The 23916-nt window shown below is 36.9% G+C and overlaps 2 protein-coding genes across 3 annotated transcripts; one reads left to right on the top strand and one right to left on the bottom strand.

Annotated features, from left to right (window-relative positions):
- Positions 1-165: 165 nt before the first annotated feature.
- On the bottom strand, positions 166-14610 carry LOC116709699 (S-adenosylhomocysteine hydrolase-like protein 1). The gene is made up of 17 exons (XM_032548332.1): positions 14395-14610; positions 10695-10806; positions 10465-10608; positions 8963-9063; positions 8736-8838; positions 7580-7674; positions 7325-7431; positions 7119-7235; positions 6555-6618; positions 6314-6402; positions 5417-5487; positions 5149-5243; positions 4956-5054; positions 4598-4666; positions 4229-4307; positions 2893-3013; positions 166-2532 (listed from the first exon to the last, which is right to left on the bottom strand). Exons 1-17 carry the CDS (start codon positions 14572-14574, stop codon positions 2526-2528), a joined length of 1653 nt encoding a protein of 550 aa, XP_032404223.1. The 5' UTR covers positions 14575-14610; the 3' UTR covers positions 166-2525.
- On the top strand, positions 14475-22121 carry srsf3b (serine and arginine rich splicing factor 3b). 2 transcript variants are annotated; one of them, XM_032548334.1, is made up of 6 exons: positions 14475-14631; positions 18250-18460; positions 18554-18694; positions 20391-20429; positions 20738-20824; positions 21494-22121. In XM_032548334.1, exons 2-6 carry the CDS (start codon positions 18258-18260, stop codon positions 21519-21521), a joined length of 498 nt encoding a protein of 165 aa, XP_032404225.1. In that variant the 5' UTR covers positions 14475-14631; positions 18250-18257; the 3' UTR covers positions 21522-22121. The 2 variants fall into 2 exon arrangements, with proteins under 2 accessions (XP_032404225.1, XP_032404224.1); XM_032548333.1 differs by lacking the exon at positions 14475-14631 and adding an exon at positions 17280-17403.
- The last annotated feature ends 1795 nt before the right edge of the window (positions 22122-23916 follow it).

Raw genomic sequence — 23916 nt, 5'->3', positions numbered from 1 at the left:
AAATACTTCAAAATACACTACAAATAAGTTTTTGCCAAGTAATTACACACCAATACTGCATACAGTTTTGTAGTTACGACTAGTAAAAGTGACAAGAGGGTCACTTTGACACTTGCATAAACGGCTATACAGACAGTATGTGGAGGAATAATCGAAGTAAGGCAATTTTCAAGAGTGAACCGTTTATTCAGGACAGATGCTTAACAGAATGCAGATTTATGAAATCATTCAAACTAAACTACAGCTTGTGTTAAATGCAGGACATTACATGGTTAGGGATCTTTAATTCAAATGTAACATTCTCCTTTTAAATCACAGTGGGACTCGACATGACAGTAGCTGGGATTCACATTCATTTGTGTCAATCATAAAACACTGTTAATGTGATTATAATTAGTCAAAGCAGATAAATTGATTACAGATACGTTTTCAGGTGCTTCAATGAGAATAAAACTATCTGCTCTTACAATAAATAAAATGGGAAAATCAACCATTTCAAAACATTCAACATGTTAAGAGTGTGTAAAATAATTTACATTTATGAGAAAGATCAAACAATTACACTGGGCTGCTAATGCAGAAAATTTAAATTCCTTCAGACGGATGAAAGGATGAGGGTTTTGGTGCATAGCTGTCATACTCTGGAGGAAACTAACTCTGTTTTAAATACAAATGACTAAATGAGTTACAAGGCACTGTCAACCAATAGTCACCATGGTTACAGCACTCATTTCTCTAATTCCTTTGAGTGTCCCTGAATCTGATTCCATTAAAGCTGTCAGTGCAAACAAGTAAGCACTTCACAGAAGCTCTCAGTTATTCCTCAACAAACAGTAGGTAAAACGGACTCAAATCGGCTAATTAAAAGGTTACATCAGCTGAAAACATTAATAACAATAATTATATCTTATTGCAGAAGAATATTTCTAAAGGGTGAAACCGCAGTGTAAACATGTTTACCATGACTTTAAAAGTATACCAAACATAAAAGGACAGTAATATAGTCAATAATACGGTCATCACAAAGTACGGCAGTTTATAATGCAGGCAACTGAAATGTGTTAATGAGTTTCGACAGGACAACAACCACCAAACTCTGCAGCTTTACCAAAAATTTAAAAAAAATTAACAAGCAAGTTATGGCTTATTGTTAGAAAGAGGCAAATGTCATGAGGATTTTGTAAGATGATACAGAGTGGAAAGCAAGATTTGTTTACAACTGGCTGTAAATAAGTTGGTTTTTTTTGCAAAGCATTTTTTTAAAAAATGTCTTCCTGTACAAAACAATTTATCAAAACCACAGAGCCATCTGCTGCGTAAAATAAGACCTAAACAGATCTAAAGAAAAATCAAACTTTTTAAAGACTGCTCTATCTGCTGCAGAATTAGTGGAATATACATCACTAAACATCAGGACAGTTGAACCTAACACAGTATTCAAACTATTTATTTAGTACCATTATAAAAAGGGCATTTAAAAAAAAAAAATATTGTGACTAAACATGATACTGAAAATCAGAGAAAATAGATCTTGTAAGAAAAATATTTACATATTATGCAAATGACCTTAGGTGAAGAATACATAACTGAAACAAACGTTTTATTCCAGAAATGATAACCCTAACTATTAATTGTGGTAAGCAGGAACCATTATATTACTAAAGATTAGGGCACTTCTTTCTCCCTCTCATGGAATGTCTCTTGTGAATAAATGTTTTTATGTGAAAAGAAAAAACATTAAAGCAGCACTGAGCTATATTTGGCAACGAGGTGGTAGAAATATTAGAAACAAAGTTTTATTTTTAAGTTGCTATGGCTCATCTGCAAGCAAACCACACTAAATATACGCAAATGAAGCTTTTTTGGCTACCTTAAAAACACAAGACCAGCAACAGGACTTTAACTCACATTTGGTCCACTTTGAGCAAAAAATATTCCCCACTCATCATTTTAATGGCAGCGTACATCCCAGAAAGTTTTCACACAGTTTTATGCACAAAAGTAACTGAAAGAATCAAACACCCAGCTAAGTGTTTACGGTTCAATAAGCTGAAGGAGCTATTAATTGGTGCATTCCGAGCATGCATATTTTCAGAATTAAATCTCATACAGTAATCATATACATCTTAAAAAAGTAATAATAAATTGGCTCTCTAAACAGGTTTATCTCGTTTTTAGTTCTTTATCTTTCACAACACTAGCCCTCTGTCCTCTGTTATTTGGCACATTTTACTGGAAAAGCTCTCAGTAGCTCTCAGGCAGGAACCAGCAAGTAAGGAAACACATCCAATACATCTATCAGATATCCAAGTGCTGCAATTATTACATTAACCTTTTATAGCCAGCTAAGTGCCACGTGCATCGTTTATAGGAAGCAGCACGTCAGATGAGTCTAAATATAACTTGTGCCTCCCATGAAAAGTATAAAATACAAGATAGATAAATCTATGTGTTGCCAGGAGAACGGCTAATATCAGAAATCTACAGATCCACGTAGGGCTGGTCCGGACTGTGGTGGTGGCAGCCTAATACCTGTGGGGAAAAAACACAAATATATATTTTTTAAAAGTTTCAGGAGGTCCTATAAAATATTAATATTGGTTTATATTTTAACACGCATATTAAATACAATTCTACAATAATCCATTTAGTATAAAAAAAGTATATTCTACTGATTTTTATGAGTCAACTGGGTGTAAAGTGGTGTCATTGTCAAGGACGATAGGATGGACAGGACAGGATCGGATAAGCATCAAGAAGAAACATTTGCTACTGAATAATTTTCAGAACATTGAATGTATTAAGATATATAGTTATTAGAGGAAAAGCTTTAAGGAAATGTTTTAACGTGCGAGTGTTTTATCATTTTAAATGTGCAAAGTACATAAGTACCTGTAGTAGTTTGGCTTAAAGGGGCCATTTTTATTCAAACCCAGATACTTTGCCTGCTCATCAGTGAGTTCTGTTAGATGGGCATCAAAAGTGGCCAGATGCAAACTGGCAACATACTCATCTGAAAAAGAAAAAAACGAAACGGCTTAGGGAGACAGAATTCAAAAGACTAAATGTCTGACATGATTTCTATGGGTGACTTTTACTGCAAAAAGTCAAAAGTTTACATTCTCGATTTGAAAACAGGAATTTAATCTCTACTTTCAAAACTTATAATTGTGCACTATAAACTTCTGCTCCCTTTCAAATATTCTCACTTCTTCAAATTTTTGTTGTCGTTCTCAGATTTTCTGCTTCTTGCACAAATATTTTCTCCTTGTGCTACAAGCTTCCTCTCTGCGAAGATCAAACCTGCGCTCACAGGCCTCTCTTCCTTGCTTGTAAATGCAGTAACGACAAAATAACCAATGATTTTGTCAGAAGGATTTCACTGACACAGGCTGCTCTGTTCTGTTTTTTTTTTTTTTTTTTGGAGTAACTAGAGAGACAGCAACAAGCCTTGTGTTTCAGCTATAAACTTGTGATAATTTCACAGCATTTACACTGTAAAACTGAAATTAATCGCTTCAAAGTTGAGAAAAGTAGTAACATTCAACCTCTCTATCCAATAAACCTTAACAAATAATGTTTTATCCAGTAAAAATAAATAAATAAAACCTGGAAAACATGTCCCAAAGGCACTTAAACTCAAAACTCAAAGAGCAACACACTGTCAAAAGCTTAACAGCCTAACATATTACACTGAATAGAGGCTTTACTCACTCTATCCACAGATGCCTATACACTCGTTAATAACTTTAACTGTAATAGAGTTTACTTTACTGTAGAAAATTAATATATGCTTGAATTAAGTTGGGGGGGAAAAAAAACAAATTCAAAATGCGTAGAACTTTACGTCAACAAAACTCCATCTAACAAATTAAAACGTTCCTGGAAAATGAAGCACAACCTCCCTATTACAAACTTCTCTGGTAAATTTCCACCCTGGTACTTAGTTTTTACTCTGGTAAATGTAATGTAGATGCAGGTGGTTAATAACCTGCATCAGTGTTGTAGGTCAGGGCAGTGACCTACAACACTGCCCTGGTTCCTGGAAAATGTGCCTTACGTTGAGTTACTTTACATGAAGCTATCAATCTAACCAAAATAACAAAACTTATACGTTTGGTAAATAGATGTAGAAAAACAATAAATTCACTCTACTTCTGCTGCTATTGTGTAGTTCTTGCAAGCTTCTAAAATGTAAAAACAATACTGTCCCACTTTGAATCCTTACCCATTTTTTTGGGAAGCAAGTACACATCTTGTTTGTAACGTCCCTCTGGGGCATTATACAACTCTATAAGGGCCAATGCCTGAAACAGAAACAACTATTACTCACACGATCATATCAAAAATGAAAAAAAAGCTACAAATCTTGAATTTAATAAAAGCAAGAGGCAGGAAAAAGGAGTCAAGGCTATAAAAATAGCCATAATTTAGTGCCCCGGTTACTCCGTCATTTCCAGGGCGGATCAAGAGATTACGAGCCATAATTGCAGAAAATGGAAAAAGCCTGCTGCAAATCCTGTGTGCTCTTCCAGCTATTATAAAGCAGAAACATAAATCCATCAAACATAAAGTTTGGCTTTTACAACCATTTTACCTGAGTGGTGGCTGTGATGGAAAGAACAAAGGTGGGAACGGTGGAGCAGCTCAGGTTCAATAGGCGCCCCTGTGAAACATGACACCATGTTATTAGCAGGATGAAAGGAGTTTGAATATCATCGATATCACCAACTACAACTTTATCCATAAGAAAAAGGACAGGACAAGACATGTTTTATCAAACATCCTGCTTAGATATAAGCTATTTTATCTGGTCAAGTCAACATCCCCAGATATATCTCACAAAAAGACAAGCATGTCATTGATAAGGATACTACAGTCCTAAGACTTAGTTTTATTTATTAAATCTGTAGTTATAAGATGTAATTCCAATAATCAAAGATGAAGCCCATTACCTCAGCCAGCAGGATAACCCTTTTGCCATCAGGCCAGATCACATGATCCACCTGAGAGCGGACTCGTTCCCACGTTAGCTCAGGAGTCCGTAGACTCGCCTAAAAGTATCAAAAACAGGAGTCACACTCTCATCTTTAACACAATCCTTCAAATAACTTTATGAGTTACATAGGTTTTAAAGCAATAGTTTACCACATCAATCTCAGTGTTTGAGTGTCCCATGTTGCACACAATGCAGCCATTTTTCATTCGATCCAGCTGTTCCCTTGTCACCACGTTTTTATTCCCTGCAGAAAGGCCATTTTAATCCGTCATCCACATAACAGCATACAATCAAAGGTCAGCAGTGCAAAGAGCCATTAGCTGAAAAGTCTCCATAGTAGATTAAAAAGCACAGAAATATAATCCTGTATCTGTGCATTCTTAGGAGAACATCAGTATGACTTTAAAGTTGGGTTACCAGTGCATGTGATGATAACATCGACCAGGCGAATGACCTCATTCAGCTTGACGACCCTGAATCCATCCATGCTGGTGAAAACGGAGATTAGTTGGTCACATCAGGGCGGTATCACATATCCACTGACATGCAAATCAATTTAAGTGCAGAGCAGAGCTCCCTAGTGTGCTGCTGTGTTGTGTGAGAATAAACTGAACAATGCTGTCCAACTATGTTGAGAGTAACTAGTATAATAAGGTGTCCAAGGTTGAATTTATTGCATAAATCACACAATTTTTAGGTGTCAATGAAGTTAATTTAAATTGGCTGATTTCTGGATAATGACATGGCTTTTAAGAATTAGCCACATATTTTTATTAGGGCTTCAATAAGGTTGAGGCCATTATAAAAATCTAAAGGTTTGGATTTTTTAAACTTGTTTAGTGTTGTTTCCAGCATTATATACACTTTCTTTCACCTGTAGTTTAAAAATGCCACAGTGAGCTTGCTAAAAAGTGAACAAAACATCAGATGGTGATGTTCCTGCAACTTGCAATAACTGAGCCTCTTGAGAAGTCCTGGATCTGGAATATAATAACATTTTCCAAGGGACAACTTGGACAAAAGTAATCGACAGCATTTGGTTTTCAGACAGGTCAGCGATCCCAAACATACATCAAAACTCCTCAATCCTTTGAAAATATAAGATTAGCAGTCATGTTTTGTGTGAGGAAACCAACCATCTTGCATTAACTCCACCGGTTCTGTTAATAAGCGGACAAATAAATTAAGTGAAGGTCTCACCAGTGCATTTTTCTAGCTATTTTTAGCATCTTTAAATGCTTGTTATTAACAATGCAGTCTGGCCTGTGTATCCACATTTGGCACAGCGATCATTTAAATTCATCTTCTCCTCACCAGGCTTGCAGGGCACAGATGGGATCAATCTCTGTAACATAGACGACGGCTCCCAAAGCCTTCAGAGCTGCAGAGCAACCTTTGCCAACCTGAAACAAAACCGCATCAGGCAAAAAAGCTGTTACTTTAAATCATAAATATTACAAACTGCTGTATTTAAACTATGAAACTCAGTTTTCCCAACATTTGTTTTACATTATTAAGATTAGATTGTCTCTTGATATTGCAAATTGTCTCTCACCTCGCCGTACCCACAAACCACCACCTGCTTTCCTCCGAACATGACATCTGTGGTTCGCTTCAAACTAAACAGATTGGAGACGTAAAATTTGCATATTTATTGGCAAAGAAGAAAAACTACCCGGAAGACTGCGTGTCCGAGTAGTCGGAAATATTACTTGACGCAATCTGAACCGTATTGTTTATCACAGCTCAAACAAATCAAGGATTTTTTATTGGCTAATTTTCAATTTTGAATAAAAACAATTTATGTTGCATCTGATGAGGTTGATCTTTACCGCCTAATTCATGCACAAAGGAAAACACTACTATGAGACAGCTGTTTAACTTGCAGATAATTAACCAGCAGGGACAGTGACTAGAGGTGTACAAAGCACTGATCCAGTTCAAAGATATGCTGACCATGTAAAAACACAGTGCACTATACCATAAGAAATACAGCAGCATGTTGTTAATGTAATGTGCACAGAATATTCAATTTGTAATTTGCATAATATAATCCCTTCGGCCACTGGTGCAACAAAAAAAACCTTTAAAATAATAATATCTAACCCATTTTACTCACCCATCTAAGATAGACTCCCTGCAGCAGTACAGGTTGTCAAACTTCTGCTTAGTCACAGAGTCGTTTACGTTCATGGCTGGAACACACAGCTTCCCCGCTTTAGAAAGCTGGTACAACCTGGATTAAAAAAAGACAAAACACATGAAACAGGTTAGCAAAAATCTAAACATGTTCATAAGATTCACATCTAATTTAAAGTAAATCACCTGTGAACTCCAGTAACACTCTCCTCTACAATGCCTCTGATCTTCTTGAAGACATTTGGATATTTCTTATACACCCAGTGTGTCAGGTCTCCACCATCATCAAGGATCTAACAGAGATTTAAAAGTTTTCAAACTGTAATTAACAAAACACAAGAAGCTCTTCTGACTGTTTTTTAGGCAACTGTTTCTATTGGTCATGTATATATTATTATCAAACTGTCACTTCATGAAGGGATAAAGACATTTTTCACCCACCATATTGGGCTGCCAGCCCTCAGTGTTGGCACAACGGTCAATACACCACCAGAAGTCATCCTCAGATTCTCCTTTCCAGGCAAACGCTGCCACACCTAAAACATCAGAGACGGAAATAATATAAAGCATTTTCCACAGAAAATCTCTTTCAATCTCTTTAACCCCCAGAACCAACAAACCCAATGGTTAGATTTCATTTTCTACTTTATTTATAGAGCTGTTTTAAGTTCAAGTCTGAAATGATAAAAGAACAAAACCATAAAAATAATTTAATTATCAATGAATTACTAAAATAAAAATTTTACAATTTTATTTTTAAAAAATAAAATTCTTTAAATTTTTATTTATATTTACTAAATAAACATAAATAAAAATTATTATTATTTATTATTCAGGAAATACACTGAATAATTATAAATACAGTTCATATAGGTTACATTCAAAAGATGAGTTTTAAGATTTGTCTTGAAAGCTCAGACAATTTCAGAAATTGCATTTTTTAGTTTACATATTTCCACTGTATGTCAAAATGGACGATAAAAATGTGTAATTTTTCAGTCCAAACTGTCTGAGTTTATGTATAGCTCCTATATCAGGACATGATGTTAACGCCAGTAAAACAGCAGTTGACATTTGCAGATTATTTTCCACAGAGTTTAAGAAACAGCCCATCTTGAAGAAGATGACGCACACCAATAAATTACTAAGTCAAGCACCTAGAAGTACAGAAGCCCCGGAGAGTACTGAACTCTCCTACTTTACCAGAACTCTGAATGTTTTCTCTGGGCATTTAGTGCACAACATTAAGACAGTTACATAGCAACCAAGGATAAAAAGGCTCAAGCAGAGCCAGTCTCTCTCTAAGTGGGAATACTTATGTGGTCCAATCATCTCTGCAGGGCTCAATGTTCAAGAGTTTGCCATTTCCAAACAGTAACCTTGGTTTTAAACGACATGAGATGTTCCCATTACAAAGCAACGCTTTGCTCAAAAGGCGCTAATAGAGGCCACGTAACATATGTTATGAACATCATGGCTGTAGTCAAGTGGAAGTAAAATATAAAAAGGATCAAACTGTCAAGTTAATGATTAATATTTATAGGATTATATGTTAGCTGGCACGATAAGAGAATTGTTTATCATCTCTGCTGCTTACCTCTCTCTGCCAGGGCAGCAGCAACTTCATTCTGTGTTGAATAAATGTTACAAGCAGTCCAACGGCACTGAGCTCCAAGAGCAACCAGAGTCTCAATCAGCACCTGATGAGAACCACACAAACAGGAATGTGATATGTAAAATGTTTCATTTAAAACATTATAGTGTGCATCCAAGCCTCTGTTAAGCCACTAAAGTTTGATATGAGAAAAAAAAAAAAAGTCTTACTGCAGTCTGAGCAGTTATGTGAGTGCAGCCCACGATTTTGGCACCGGCTAAAGGTTTCTCACTCTGTGCTCTCTTCCTGAGTGAGATCAGCGCCGACATATCTGAACAACATAACAAATAGTGAGTGGGAGAAACAGAAGCACAGATGATGCTGAAAAACTCGTAGTTTTCACAATATCCCTCAGAGAGACGGTTATTTCTCTCTGCACTCTGTTAAAGTGTGTAACAGAACCTGGTCGGAAACCCTTTTGTCTTCAGAACTATCTGAATTCTTGAGGGCATTTTGGTCCTTAATGGATGGAAATGGTCAAAAGCAAAATTCGGGTAAGGTGGTGTTGTTTAAACTATACCCAGATAATAATAAGAGGCCCAGCGTGCCAAGAAAATATCTAAACCAGTGTTTCCCAACCCTGGTCCTCAAGGCACACTGTCCTACATGTTTTAGAGGTTCCTCTGCTTTAATGTGCCTGATTCAACTGATTGCAGTTCAACAAATGCCTGTTAATCTGTCATCAATTGAAATCAGCTGGACTGAAGCAAGAAAATACCTAAAACATGCAGGGCAGTGTGCTTTGAGGTCCAGGTTTGGGAAACACTGATCTAAACCATTACTCTACTACTAATAGCCTGAACTGATGACATTAGTCCTTATGGTCCATGCTTTTGGTCTTTATAACAAATTCTTCTCCTCTCTAAATGTTGCAGCTTGAATAGAGACTTTGTTATTCAGTACAGCCTGTTTGGAACCAATAACCATTCTTAGTTACATAAATTGGATTTTGTGCCCATTCTGTTACTCTGTTTGAACGTCAGAGTCTAGGTGCCTGAGTGTGTTGCTAATTGGTCAGCAGTTTTGTTAAAACGCAACAAACATCTTATACTATAAACTATAAACTAGTGAGTTTATAGTTAAATAAAACCACACTTTTCCATAATAACTGTTTAATCTATGGGTAACAATAATAATTGTCGATTAATGGTTTACTAGAGTAAAATTAGTTCCAATCGATTAACTAATATTGTCTGCTAAAAACTTTGTTTAGTGTTGTAGTTTGGTCACCATCCAGAGGAGGGCGTCGCTGGTCACTCGTCAGTCAGTGTTTAATACAGCCGACACAAAATAATGTTAAAATTTAAGTTGTATTTTTAGTTAGCATATTATGAAAAATTTTGCCAGTCTAGTCATTGAAAGACAATCGGCATTCTTGATACAACAAAAAACTGAAGTTTTTTAAGAAAATGGTTGGTAATCAACTAGTTTTAGCCTGTTTCTCATGACATTAATTGACCAGGTCATTCTTATTTTCAAATCTGTTGTTAAATGGTGTAATAAGTGGTCAGGTTTTTTTTTTATCATCAGAAAAACTTTAACCAAGAAGTTCATAGAAACTAGCACGGTCTGGTTTCAAAAAAAGCACATCAAGACAGATTTTCCGTCTGCGTTTTTGATGAATCAGCTACAAGTGAGCTGCTCAGTTCACTGTGTCTTTGTCATGCTGTACCTTGTTCTGCTATCTCGATTTCACGTCTCCCGAATTCAGCCTGCTTGATGTTTTTCACGCAGAAGTCACTGCTGCCCTTCGAGTTGACTTGTGTTTTGTCCCGAGGCGAAGTCTCGTCATCTGAGCTATCAGTGTAGGACGCAGCTGAAATGAAAAAATATATAAATGACAATACTTATGATATCTTGATGTTGCGTATGTAGCGCAATGTGCATAATGTGAACTCTTACCAGAGCTGTAGCTGTCAGTGGAGGACTGCGAGATGGAGCGGGACAGGGAACGGCGGCCTGCTTTGGTGGGAAACCTGCTGAACTCCTGTTTTTCCTCAACAAACTGAATTTGCTATAAAACAAACAAAATAACTATTATTTGGTTTAAACTGATATGATATGAAACAAATATAAAGTCAGCACAAAAAAACAAACAAACACAAAAGCAAAAGGATTTTATTAGACAGAAGAAAATGCAGTGGCATTGTTTTAAATATTTTGTGCGGTGGTATTGTAGTTTTACTAAAACTGAATGAAGTCAGATGGGTTTATTTTTCTTGTCCCATTATAATTCTTTTATAGCCAGTAAGCTTCTCTTTTCTGTTGCCAAAAATAGATGCTTAAGCCGCCTTTGGAAATTTGGTTTTGGATGTCCCAATCCAACATATACTGCTAGTGAACAACCCCACTCAACTGCATTGCTATGAAAAATGTATGTGTGTTGCATAAATTAGTAAACATTGTGCTTATAAATAGAGCAGTCTCTTTTGCCATGTCAGCTTATTTTGTTTTATCACAGCAGCACATTTTTGATTACTCTGTATGTATGCATGCATGCCTGTATGTATGTATGTAAAAAGGTGTCATGTTTTTGACTTCATGCAACCATTTGTGTTATGGATCATTTTAATAAGCTGATCCCATTACCTCTTGGGCTACATGTTTCCATTGTTGATAGAAATCAGCTAAACACTTATAGATCTTTATAGAAATCTTGTTGTGCATAACAAAATTATTCATTGTGTAACTAAGGTTATGACCACAGACTTCAGTGCACATAATTTTATTTATTGTAGACCAACACAAAGCAGCACATAATGTTTAAATGGAAGGATTTTTTTTTTTAATCTAAATTATTGGCATGTATTACATTTTGTATTCAGTCCCTTTAACTCCTGTATCCCCAAAATAAAATCTAGTGCAATCAATTGCTTTCGGAGTTATTTAATTTGCAAACAGAGTTTACCTGGATGTAATTTAATCTCAGTTTAAATCCAGACGCTCTCTGAAGGCCTCAGAGGTTTGTTAGAGAACATTAGTGAACGACTGAGAGGATCAAAGAAGGCAGCAGGGAGGTCAGGCATAAAGTTTAAAGTAGTTAGGTCATTAAAATATTCCCACGCTTCAAACATCACATGGAGCACGGTTCAATCACTCACCCACAAATAAAAAGTGGAAAACACAAATCTATTAAAATTAGAGAAGCAGTTCAGAAACCCCAGGAAATGGCAGAGGAGCTGCAGAGCTCCACAGGAAAATTATCAGTTGTACATTCCACAATTTCAGAATGGAAGAGTGGAAAGATTGTTGAACCATGTAGTCCACACGGTAAACATGTAGTCAGATCACACCAAATTCATGCCATACTTTTTATATCTTTGTTTTAAGAAATGCATCAAAAATAATTTACCTCCCACTTCACAATTATGTAATACCTTGCATTTGTCCATCAGAAAAATCCCAAAAATAATCCATAGGAATTTGTGGAAATGTCAATTGGTACAAATATTTTTGCAAGGAACAGTACATACATAATAATATTTGTATTTCTGCAATGTATGCTTATCTTAAGATAATAGTCAAATTCTGAATGTTTGAGCTTTCAGTGACTGTAATCAAAGTTTAAAGCAAAACAGGCCAAAGTGACAAGATGGTATGAAAATAGGTCTAGAAGATGAAGCAATGTAATTCAGTCACACATCTTAACTGAGATAAACATATTTTCCCCTGCACTGCTCTTTGTGTTGTCAAATACGTCACCAAACACATAAGTGCATAAGACAAAAATCACCATCTTAAAAAATGGGATAAACTGTATCTCATGACAGTTAACAGCATTGTCATTTGTTCCAGGAAATTGTACGTTTTTCTCCTACAAAAGCATAATCAAAACTATCCAGTAAACTGTGACCTCAAATACATTTTATTATTTGTTAATCTGTTTTCAGGGAACAAAAATACTTCCACTTCAAAAAATATCTTACTCTTTGGCTATACAAACGACTACTAAAGCAAATTTAGTTATTGCTACAGAGTAACAAGCCTACTTAAAAGAAAAAGAGGATGTGAAACAGTGAAATTAAAACAAACCAGAAACTTAGAACTCCTGGGCTGAGGGCGTTGGCCCTTTGATTTAACTAAACTTCTTTTCCCTTGGAGTATACCAGCCTGAAGTTGGCATATTTTCAAAAATCTGCTGCTAGTATTTTTTTCCACTTCCGTCTGACTTTAATGAAGCCACAGGAAAGTCAAACTCCTCCCTGTTCCTTCAAAATGTTAGGTAACATCTGACTTTTGGGAAGTTTACAAAAGAACAAATAGCCCTGTTGTTTCAGTGACCTATAAATATATTAATTGTAGCAGTTTGTTTAAAAACAAAAACCAGGAAGTATATCTAGTGAGGTATAGCCAATAACTTCAAGATCTTAGCAGGAAACGTGTTACTTACAATTTGTACATTTTAAACAAATTATATGTACAGAGCCTTGCAAATGAATTCAGATACAATGATATGAAGTGGAAGGACAATTATACATGTTTTTTTTTTTTACAAATAAAAATCTGAAAAGTGTGACTTGCATTTGTTTCTAGTCCCCTTTTACTCAAATATTTTTTAAGATCCACAACAACCAATTCAGATGTAACCTAATTAATAAATGCAATTATTTCAAGGTTTGGACATCTTAGAAGCACAGATTAATCCATCTTCTGAAAATGACCAACGGAAAGGATTCCAAGACCCTCCACCTAAACGAACAGATTGTGCAAGGAGAACATTAATAAGTAGAGGAGGCAAAAGGGCCCAGTGCGTCTCTGGAGGAGCTGCAGAAATACCACAGCTTAGATGGAAAAATCTCTTGATAGGACGACCTTTAGTTGTCAATTCAGCAAATCTGGACTATATGAAAGAGTGGTAAGAAATAAAAAAACATGACAAGGCATGATTGAAGTTTGCCGAAAGCCATACAGGGGACACAAATAACATGTGAAAAAAGTGGCCTGGTGAGTTGAGACAGTTAGCAATGGGCTCAGTGATCTGAAAAACTAACACCCTGAGCATATGGTACCCATGGTAAAACATTGTGGTGGCAGTAGAGTGGTGTGGGAATGCTTTTCTTCAGCAGATAGTGTTGGAGACTGCAGTGGAGGTTTATATTTCCTCAGGATTGCATTCCTAGACATACAGACAGAGCTAAATGTTGAATGGCTTAGATTATGGGTTGCATGAGTTAATCATGCTTCACGAAACATTTTAAATTTGTGGGAGATTCATCTAAAACTTAAGAATTTTGATGTTCAAAGCTGGTCTTTCACAAGCCACATCACAACGATGAGCAGCTCTGTATATGCCAAATTTAATCAAAAACATGAAGTTTGCGGTTTAAAGATACAAAATAAGAAGAAGTTGAAAAAGCATGAATACTTTTACAGCACATAACGTGAAGAAGAGCGGAATAAATATAGCTCTGCAGCACGTTACTAACAGTTGTTAACCCTTCAACTATTAGAAAGTCCGTCTGCATAAAACGTGACGAGAATCAGACTAGATGCAGCCACAAACATTTACGTAACAGCAGACAGCGTGAGCACAGAGTTGCCATCTAAACGTCCTCCACGGATGCCGTTAAGCTGCCCGTTAATGTAGCTTAAGAAGCCTTACCTTTTTAACTGGTTTGTGGGTGGGCACGGCGCTGAACACCGACGACAGCTCTCCCATGTTAATTTCGCTGTTCTTGCTCACGGTCATGGCTGAATATTTTTCCGCGACATTTTCGCTCTCCTTCACTTCTTTGCTCGCCTGCTTCACCTCAGGTTTCGCATCCCCGGCTGTCTCGGACATGTTGGCAGCAGTGAAAGCTTACCTGGACAGAAATACAACGACCGCCGAAGTAACGAGGTGAGCTAACGTTAAATGTCCTAGGTTTTTGCTGCTACTACTAGCTGCTCACTGTTCAAAAGAGGGCGGAATGGAGGCTTTTATGGTTTACGACGTTAGAAAAAAAAAAACCTCAGTAATCTATATTAATAGCAAATAATCTGTGACTGACTTTGGCTTGGAGATGAAAAGTATCTTTATGTATCCAGTTTGGTTGTGTAGGCAGCGTCCGAGCTGTTTCCCTTCTGACTCAACCGTCACCTGGCTGAGAAACTTTGTGGGCAGTTACTAACAGACTGCCGGGGCGTGTCGTGCGTGAGGACGCCTTCACAGTAGCTGGGAAAACAGATTTATACAATGTCTGCGTTTTATTTACGTGTTGTGTTTTGTTTTTAGTTGAACAGATTTTCTACCAGAAATATTTTCATGCTGCCCGTAACATTAAATTCATTTAGAATAAACATAGAGAGTAACATGCCACTCTCTACATGCAATCTGCGTTGTTCTCGTGTTCTGACTGATGAACTGTCTCAAAATTCCGTACTCAAAAAAATTCATTTGAAGTATCCGTTTGTAGTCATTTGCATACCATGCTGTTACACTAGATCAGGGTCTCAAACTCCAGTCCTCGAGAGCCGCAGACCTACAGTTTTTAGATGTGCCACAGGTACAAACCACTGGAATGAAATGGCTTAATTACCTCCTCCTTGTGTAGGTCAGTTCTCCAGAGCCTTAATGACTTAATTATTCTATTCAGGTGTGGAGCAGCAGAGGCACATCTAAAAGTTGCAGGACTGCGGCCCTCGAGGACTGGAGTTTGAGACCCCTAGATCATAGATAGATAGATAGATAGATAGATAGATAGATAGATAGATAGATAGATAGATAGATAGATAGATAGATAGATAGATAGATAGATAGATAGATAGATAGATAGATAGATAGATAGATAGATAGATAGATAGATAGATAGATAGATAGAAATTCTGTACAGAAGTACCTCTGTCTTTTTTTTTCTATGAAAGGTGAAATCTAGCAACATGTGAGTTATAAGTCTGAAGCCTGATGTGGTAAAAAGAAAACATTATCAAAGTGATGGCTTCGTCTGAGCATATAGCGTAAATAATTTAGATGCAATAATGGTGAAGAAGATGTCTGCAATATTTGTATTATGGACATTATCTCCACAGACAGTTCTGGGCCGCATTGTTAGGGTCACTAATAGTGAGTCAATTTGCCATTTAAAAATAAAGGATTTGTTTTTGTTTGTTTGTTTTGCTTTTATTGAAAAAAGCAAAACAAAACCTTGGAAAACCTTGGAGACTATTTAAATCTAAAAGAATAATTATAAAGAACAACATTTGAGCCTTAAAAAGCAACTTTGAAAATGAGTGTTTTGGCAAGTAATTTTACCATGGATTGTTCATTAAAAAAGCAATATAGGAAAACAGATGAAAACCACCACATTATCAGTCAATTGTCATTACTTTGAAGTTAATGACACCCTGATGTCTTTTCAGAAGGTCTGTGGGAGTCATAACTAAACAATTAAAAGCAAACCTAAAAACAATTCCACTGCGGTTTTTACCATAATACTTGTAATTGTTTCAACACCTTCTTATCATGGACCGATTTTGAGCTAGAGTCTATTCCTATGGTCTGCAACCTTTGCAACTGAAATTTTTGTCCTCAAACCAGTTGAATAAAACTTGTTCAGACCCTGAAAGGTTACTGGACCTTTTAGAATACACCCAGATGAGTCCTTTTTTGTCAGATTAAAAGTACCTTTTGAAAATAGGTACCATAACCACTTATGTTAAAAAAACAACAAAAACTTTTGAAGACATTTTTGTTTTTAAAAATTGTTTTTATATTGGCCTGATGTAATATTCTAATTTTAAATGTTATGTTTTCATTAAGCGGGAAATCATAACAACTAACAGAAATAAAGATGTTTAAACATCCATCTGTGTGCAATTACCGTAATCTATATAATGTGTTTCACTGGAATAAGTTGGCTTTTCAATAATATTCTAATTTATTGAATGTGTTTTAACACATTCCCATGTGTTAAAAAAATAACACATATAAATGTGTTATTTTTAAAGAACCATAATTTTTTATTATATTTTTAATTTTTAAAAAGAAAAACTTAAAACTTTTGCAATTGAGCTGAATATGTTTTAGTCACATAGTTTTCAATTTAATGACAAGAATAACTGATATAAAATAGATTGTCTTTATGTTGTGGATATTCAATGCAAGTACTCCACAAAAAACGGACAAACTGCTAAAACCTGTATTTGTTTTATATCAGTATTTAAAAACATTAGTTGGTTCTTTTTCATATTTAACCAAAGTTTTAAGAGTAATTTTCCAAGGTCCAAGGTGCAAAGAGCCAGATGTGCCTCAGAGCTGCAGATTGCTGACTAGATTTCTAACAAAAATGTTGAAACAGCGCCACATCTACAGTCGTCCTAACTTTGTGGCCAAACGTGGTATTGCATTTCCGAAATATCTGAAATTTCGAAAACAAACCTTAATTGTATACTCAGGATTGTATTTTTAATACTCGTACGCAAATACATAAGTATTATCGCATTAGCTAACTTGTAAGAAAGAATTTTGATTGAAAAGTATGACACGGAAGGCCCGCCCTACCGGAAACAGCTTCGTGGCGCCTAAGTTACACACAAACGTCCTTTCCGTCACGCCATTTTCCGTCGACTTCCGAGAAGAGCACGTCTGCGGTAGAGACGCTGAAGCCTTAATCTGCAAGCTGCATTAGACACGGTACAGTTTATGCAGAACATGTTCTTGTAAATCATGCGGAGTCGCATCTAAAATGTTATTTTGGTTGGCGTTGTCGTACCGCCTCAGCTTTGTGTGTTTTTATTGTTCGGTTTCTGTGGCTGTTAGCGCCGCTACTACGAGTAGGCCTCGGAAAAGCGACAGCCATTTTAGCGATTCTTTTGAACACATTCGTCGTGTAATCTACATCGAGTTTTGACTTTTTAAAAATGCAATATATTGATCTGGGTTTTAATTAAGAAGTAATTTAATGAAATTTAATCTAAGGCTAGTTCTTGTAGGATCTAACTACGTTATTGGTTAGCATGAACTGTAATTGAGGTAGAAAACTGGGTCATGCTCTCGAGAGTAGAGCATGCAAATTAATGGTGTTGGGCCTCTTTTGTCGATGAAATACTTTAATTTTAAGCGTGTTCGTAAAACAGAATATAAAGAAACAAAACGTGTTGTTGATATTGGCTTTCAGTGTAATACTTTAGACACTGTTTTGCTGCTTTTGTGGAATCTGGAGCGTAGTTTGTTGAAACGTGGAGCTTTGGTTGAGGTTTTTAAATATCACACAGTTTAAGTTTGGTTTTAATGAGTTTCTGCACCTAAAAACATTGAAGCAAACTTTCACACATCGCAAAAATAAACATTAAATCATTTTTAGTTTAGCGTTGAAGAATCCTGTTCAGATTTTTTTATGTTTTCATCTGAAGTTAAACCAATATAATTCAGATTTATTAAAATTATGTGATATACCATAGGGTTTTTTTGTGATTAGACAGTTCAGCTCAGCTGATTTTTCTTACTGCTGCTTTTATAATCTGTTTTTCTTCATTTTAGATCCAGCCATGCATCGGGACTGTCCCCTCGACTGTAAGGTTTATGTCGGAAATCTGGGAAACAATGGAAACAAGACTGAGCTAGAGAGGGCCTTTGGCTACTACGGGCCCCTGCGTAGTGTCTGGGTGGCCAGGAATCCCCCGGGTTTTGCCTTTGTTGAGTTTGAAGATCCCAGAGATGCGACTGATGCCGTGCGCGAGTTAGATGGAAGGTGGGTCACGGTGTGCATATCTTAAGCTATAATTACAATAGCATGGAAGCAGGTTGGACTACTTGCCATTGCTCACGGCTAATTGGTTTGTAGGACACTTTGTGGTTGCCGGGTGCGAGTGGAACTGTCCAACGGTGAGAAGCGCAGTCGCACCCGCGGTGCACCTCCCTCGTGGGGCAGGCGCATTCGAGATCGAGACGATTACCGACGGCGCAGCCCACCGGCTAGGCGAAGGTGACCTACATATTGATATTGTTTTCAATATTATGTGTTTACATTTTTCTCTGTGAGTTACTCTTTCGTTTCTCCTATTGACAGTATTTTTCCTGATAGAGTGGTTTTCCATTCTAGGCTTCTGTAGAGCTTTTTTTCTGCTGAGCTTACATTGGTGACTGTTGCACTTTCTAAAGCTTGTTGTTTAAAATTTGATCAAAAATTATATCAAAAACAGATTAATAGCAATAGTAATAGGACCTTCCAACTCTCCTGTCTACTACAAAATTCCTCATTAGAATGGCACGCACAGCATTGAGTTTTGCTTTAAGCATCAATGCTCCTTTTGTTGTGTACACTCCTACTACTAGCTTCTTTACAGTGGCAAAATAGGTATTTGGAACCGGTTTAGGCTCTTATTTAAAAAGAATAGTTTAACCTGTTTTACAGATTTGGGGGGGGTGAAAGTGGCAAATGTGTTTTTCCTTCTTGTTTGAGGATGTTTTTTACTTTTCATCTATATTAATAAGAATGAAACCCGTTGCAGAGCCACCACCATGCCTCTTCTCACCACCCTCTGAGTCAGTCAACTAGTCCTCTTTCAGCATCATGTGACTGCTGACCATCGTGCCCCGATCAGCTTGGCTGGTGCTGTCACATGACCCGGGCATGGCCAGTCGTCAGGTTGCACCAGCCCATTGGTTCCTCAGCATGCCGTTCTCAACCTCCTCCTCCTTCAGCCTTTAACCAAACGGCAGCGGCCTACCTCACATTCCCGACCAATCAGCGTATTATGTTTCCAAAAGTCTACACTCCACCAGCAGCAGCCTGCAGCTTACCAATTAAAGCAGGATTAAAGCCACAAGCAGCCCCCATCTGCCTGCCAACTTATCACCTTGCAGCATCTGGCCAGTCTCATTCAGCCAATTCTACCCACCCGGCCGACAGTCTGCCTCCCTTTCGTCATTTCTAGCTTGTTGAAATCCAAAAATACTAGTAAGTTTTCCTGCTTCATTCAGTACACTGCAGATTACAGTTTTAACAGTGAAGACACAGCTGGTTGAAGAGGTTATTCTTTATTTTTCTCATTCATAGCTTTATTTTGTTGTCCACAACTTTTGTAGTTGTTTCTTTTGGGGGGGTTTTCAAATGGGTGTGGTACAATATCAAATCTCTGGAACTTGTTTCATGTTTTCAGAGCTTTGATATGCATATATGTTTTTAGAATCACACAATTAAAACACACTTCAGATTCTCCAATGACTTTCAAATCTCTTGGGTCATTGGGATTTTAGCAGGTTGTTTCTGACAGAAATGGCCTCAATTTGTCATGGTGCCACTTTAAGTGCAGTGGACCAGTTTCATACAGATGGCAGCCCCTTAATGTTTTAGTTTCCCCCACATGGGCCCCGTCACAGAAAGAATAATTGTCCAATTTTATCAACTTTTTTAAAAGCACACCTTACGAACTGGACTAAAATTCACATTTAACCGAATTGTACTGTAGTATAGTTGAGAGGGGATTCTTAAGTGTCTGCCAACTTTATGTGCTTGGTTTGTTGCCAGTGACTGTAAATCGTTTCCCTTTAAGTAACTGAAATAGACAAAGGGCTGTGCTGAGGTAACCCAGGATAGTAGGATCATAATAATTTACAGTTCTGCAGGTTAATCGGTCAATTTGTCTTCTTTTTTAAACACTTGTATTTCTCTTGCGCAGATCCCCTCGCAGGCGAAGCTTCAGCCGCAGCCGAAGCAGGTTTGTCAGCTTCTATATTTTCCTTTTTTAAACTCATTTGTGAATCCTAATGGGATATTTTAAGTACTCTGGACTGAAAGTTGAATGTTTTTTTTTAAAGCATTCTTTGTGGGCTGAATTTTGTCAGGTTGTATTTGCATGGAAGCCCAGGAACGCCCATTATTCCACACTGCCAACTTAACCACAAACAATAAATTGTACCTTTTACATTTATTTCCATTTTTAAATGAAATGACACCTAGTGAGCTACCAGGGTCACCAGGAACATGAAACTTGCAATTGAATCTTTTTCTTATTTTGTTTTCTAGGTCTTTGTCAAGAGACAGGAGGAGAGAGAGGTCCCTCTCCCGGGACAGGAACCATAAGCCTTCCAGGTCCTTCTCTCGTTCTAGAAGGTATTAATACTTTGCCTTATAGACCAGTAGGGGTGGAATATACCGCAATATTTTGTGGTACTATAACGATAAAAATGTTATCAGGTTACAACCACAAACTCGGTGTGTTTTTTGTGATGAAACAACACAAAATTGTGCATAATTGTGAAAGTAAAAGAAAGTGTCTCTCATTCTTTAACACACAAAAAACATGGAAGAACCTGCTCTGATCCCATGAAACCAAAACTGAGCATTTTATGCTGCAGGAAAATTGCTGTTGGGAAAATTAATATCACACAACTCTGATCTCATGATTCCCACGGTGACATATGGTGCTGCCAGCATTACAGTGTGTGGAGGCTTTTCTTTATCAGGGACTGGAAAACTGGTTAGAGTTAATGAGAACATGGATGGAGCTAAATGCAGGGCAACCCTGAGAGAAAAGCAGCCTCTAATACCACTGAGGTTGTGTTGGTTTGCAAAGAATGGGCTGACATTTCAGTCTGCAGATACACAAAACTAATAGAGAGACTGTAAACACAGCGGAAAGGGCTAAAGGCTCTAAATATATTTTTGCAAAGTACTGTACATTTGTTAGCTGCTTGAATGAGAAGTTTGGGATTTTTTTGGTTTATTTTTGTTCATGTTGTGACTCCATATCCATTAATATTTCCCATCTTCACCCCACAGCCGCTCCAGGTCTACTGAAAGAAGATAGAGAGTCGTGACAGGTTTAAAGGGAGCTGCAGATGAACGTTTTTACAGGCTCCGCCATTTCATATGATGGACTCCAGCATCGACGTGCGATACGTTTTTTTGTTTTGTCGTTTTTTTTTTTATTATTTTAACACGCCTTTTAGTGTCCCTCCTTTTCTTTTGTTATGACTTGTCTTCAAACACACGGAGTGGGTGCGTACAGGTGTAACGCCTCATCGCTGTCACCAGCGCGCCACGTTTTGATGAATTTGACACAGTTGTCGTCCCTCCCTGCATTCCAGATTTAATCTAAGCATTTGGTTCATGTCCAAGAATGTACTGTGTAGTTTGATGTGTCAGTAGTTTGTCATTTTCACTGTGCAAAAGCAAGAAAAGATTTGGGGGAAAAAAGTGAATAATTTCCCCCTTTTGATTGTGTTTTTGATTTGCTACTTCCCTGCATCTGTTAATGGTTGGTTATCCTTGTTGAAGAAGCAGAATTATTGCATTTATTTGAAACTGTAGTGAACTCAAGTCAAGGTTTGCATATTAGGTTTTACATAGTTGATATTTTGTTATGTGTACTGGTCCTTCAATTAAAATACCTGTTGGTTAAAAATGACTTGTCAATTTGGATTTATTTACCTTTTTGATACAAATGCTGACAAATACATACTCTTAATAAATAAAAATACACATCCATATGACTGGGGCAACATTTCTCAACTCTGTCTACCTCTGTTTTAGTGGGACAAACATCCTGAAGCATGTTTGGTCTTTTTAAATAGTCTGAACAGCCAATGCAAAGCTAGAATAAAGGAGATATTGATTGTTAAACATATTTAAGGCATGACTAAAATCAAGGGTTAATAGTTTATTAACCACCAAATCTGTTCATATTGTAAATCATTTCTGTTCACAAATGTGTTTTTCTCTATGGCACTTTGAGTCGTGTTTTGAATTATGTCACTTTTCTGGAGACGTTTTAAACTCTTAAAATGAACGAGTCCATTCTCATTCCTACCGCAAGAGAGCGCCATCGGAGCATGATTTGAACCACATGCGTCATCTCTGGATTAAAGAAGTGGGGATGTCTGATATTACTCTGCTGTTGTGGGCTGCTGCAGTCTGTGCAGGCAGGAATAAAAATAATTGCCTTGTTTCACTGGTAATCAACCTATGTAAACAGAACAACTTTCACTTGCTGCTTACTTCCACGATGTGTAGTTACCGAACAAATGTAACAGTGAGATGTTCCCGGTTTCAGGATCAGAAGCCATATTTTAAATTGCTTTATTCCTATCTTTTTCTGTTTTTAACCTTCCGAAGGATCTACTGACGTCTCAAAATGCATCACATATTTATTTATATTTATTTTACTTTCATATCAAAGCGACATGGCTTCATCTCTTTTATCTGTTATATCAATCTCCTCATCAGTGTTTGTACCAGTAGGAAAAGCCTTTATTTAATTATTCTACCACCATGAGCTTCTCGAGGTTTTGCTTTACCTGCCGTCAAGGTTGGAAGGAGAATTTGAATCTAACAAATTCAAAAGACATAATATGAGGTGATGTTATAAATGAATGCCATCCATCCATTTATTTTCTTTCGCTTTTCTGGGAGACAATAGCAGAAAACAAGCAGAAATGTGCGCAAATCTTTATATTCTTGATTCTAATAAAAACTTTCCATTACAAATGTTTGCAAATATTCATCTATGTTTTGCTAATGTCTTAAAAACACAATTTCACAATTGCAGTGTTTCCATTAAATAAGAAATTAAATTAAAATCACAAATGAATACGCTTTTTGATGGGATAAGGCATCAAATATCATGGCAGCAACAAATGTGTACAGCTATATGAGGTATATTCATAATTTAGCGACCATAGGAGAGCGACAAGCCTCTGGGAGTGACTAAGTATTTTGGGAACTTGATTTTACAGAAGAGCCAGTTCCATATTGCCCGCAAAAAAACAAAAACAAACTATCATCCTCCTACTACTGCCTGTTGTCTTTGTGGTTTTCGTCAGTAGTAACATCCGGCTGTGGATCACGTGACGTGTACAATACGGAAAAAGTTTATCCATTACACTTTTGCGAAATACTTGATACTATTTAAAAAACAACCTCACCCTAGCGCAATAACTTTTTAAAACATTATTTTTTTTCAAAATTGGTCTGTTTCCATTAAGCGAATTTATTTTCGTAATTTAAATTTGCGCAATTTTATGGTTACTGAAAACAGAATGTTTGTGATGCGCCCTGGGGTGAGCAGGTCGAGGGTTATGATGTTTGTTTGAGGTCTGTGTGTTGGTCAGGGAGTCCGGGACTAATAGAGGACAGTTTCTGCACCCGTGTCAGTAGGATGACGGTGTTGAAGGCAGAGGAGAAATCCACAGAGAGCAGACGGA

Source organism: Xiphophorus hellerii, chromosome 20 (genome assembly GCF_003331165.1).
Source record: "Xiphophorus hellerii strain 12219 chromosome 20, Xiphophorus_hellerii-4.1, whole genome shotgun sequence".
In the NCBI taxonomy this organism is placed as follows: domain Eukaryota; kingdom Metazoa; phylum Chordata; class Actinopteri; order Cyprinodontiformes; family Poeciliidae; genus Xiphophorus; species Xiphophorus hellerii.
Note: the sequence above shows the minus strand (reverse complement) of the source record. Positions and strands in the feature narration are given on the sequence as shown.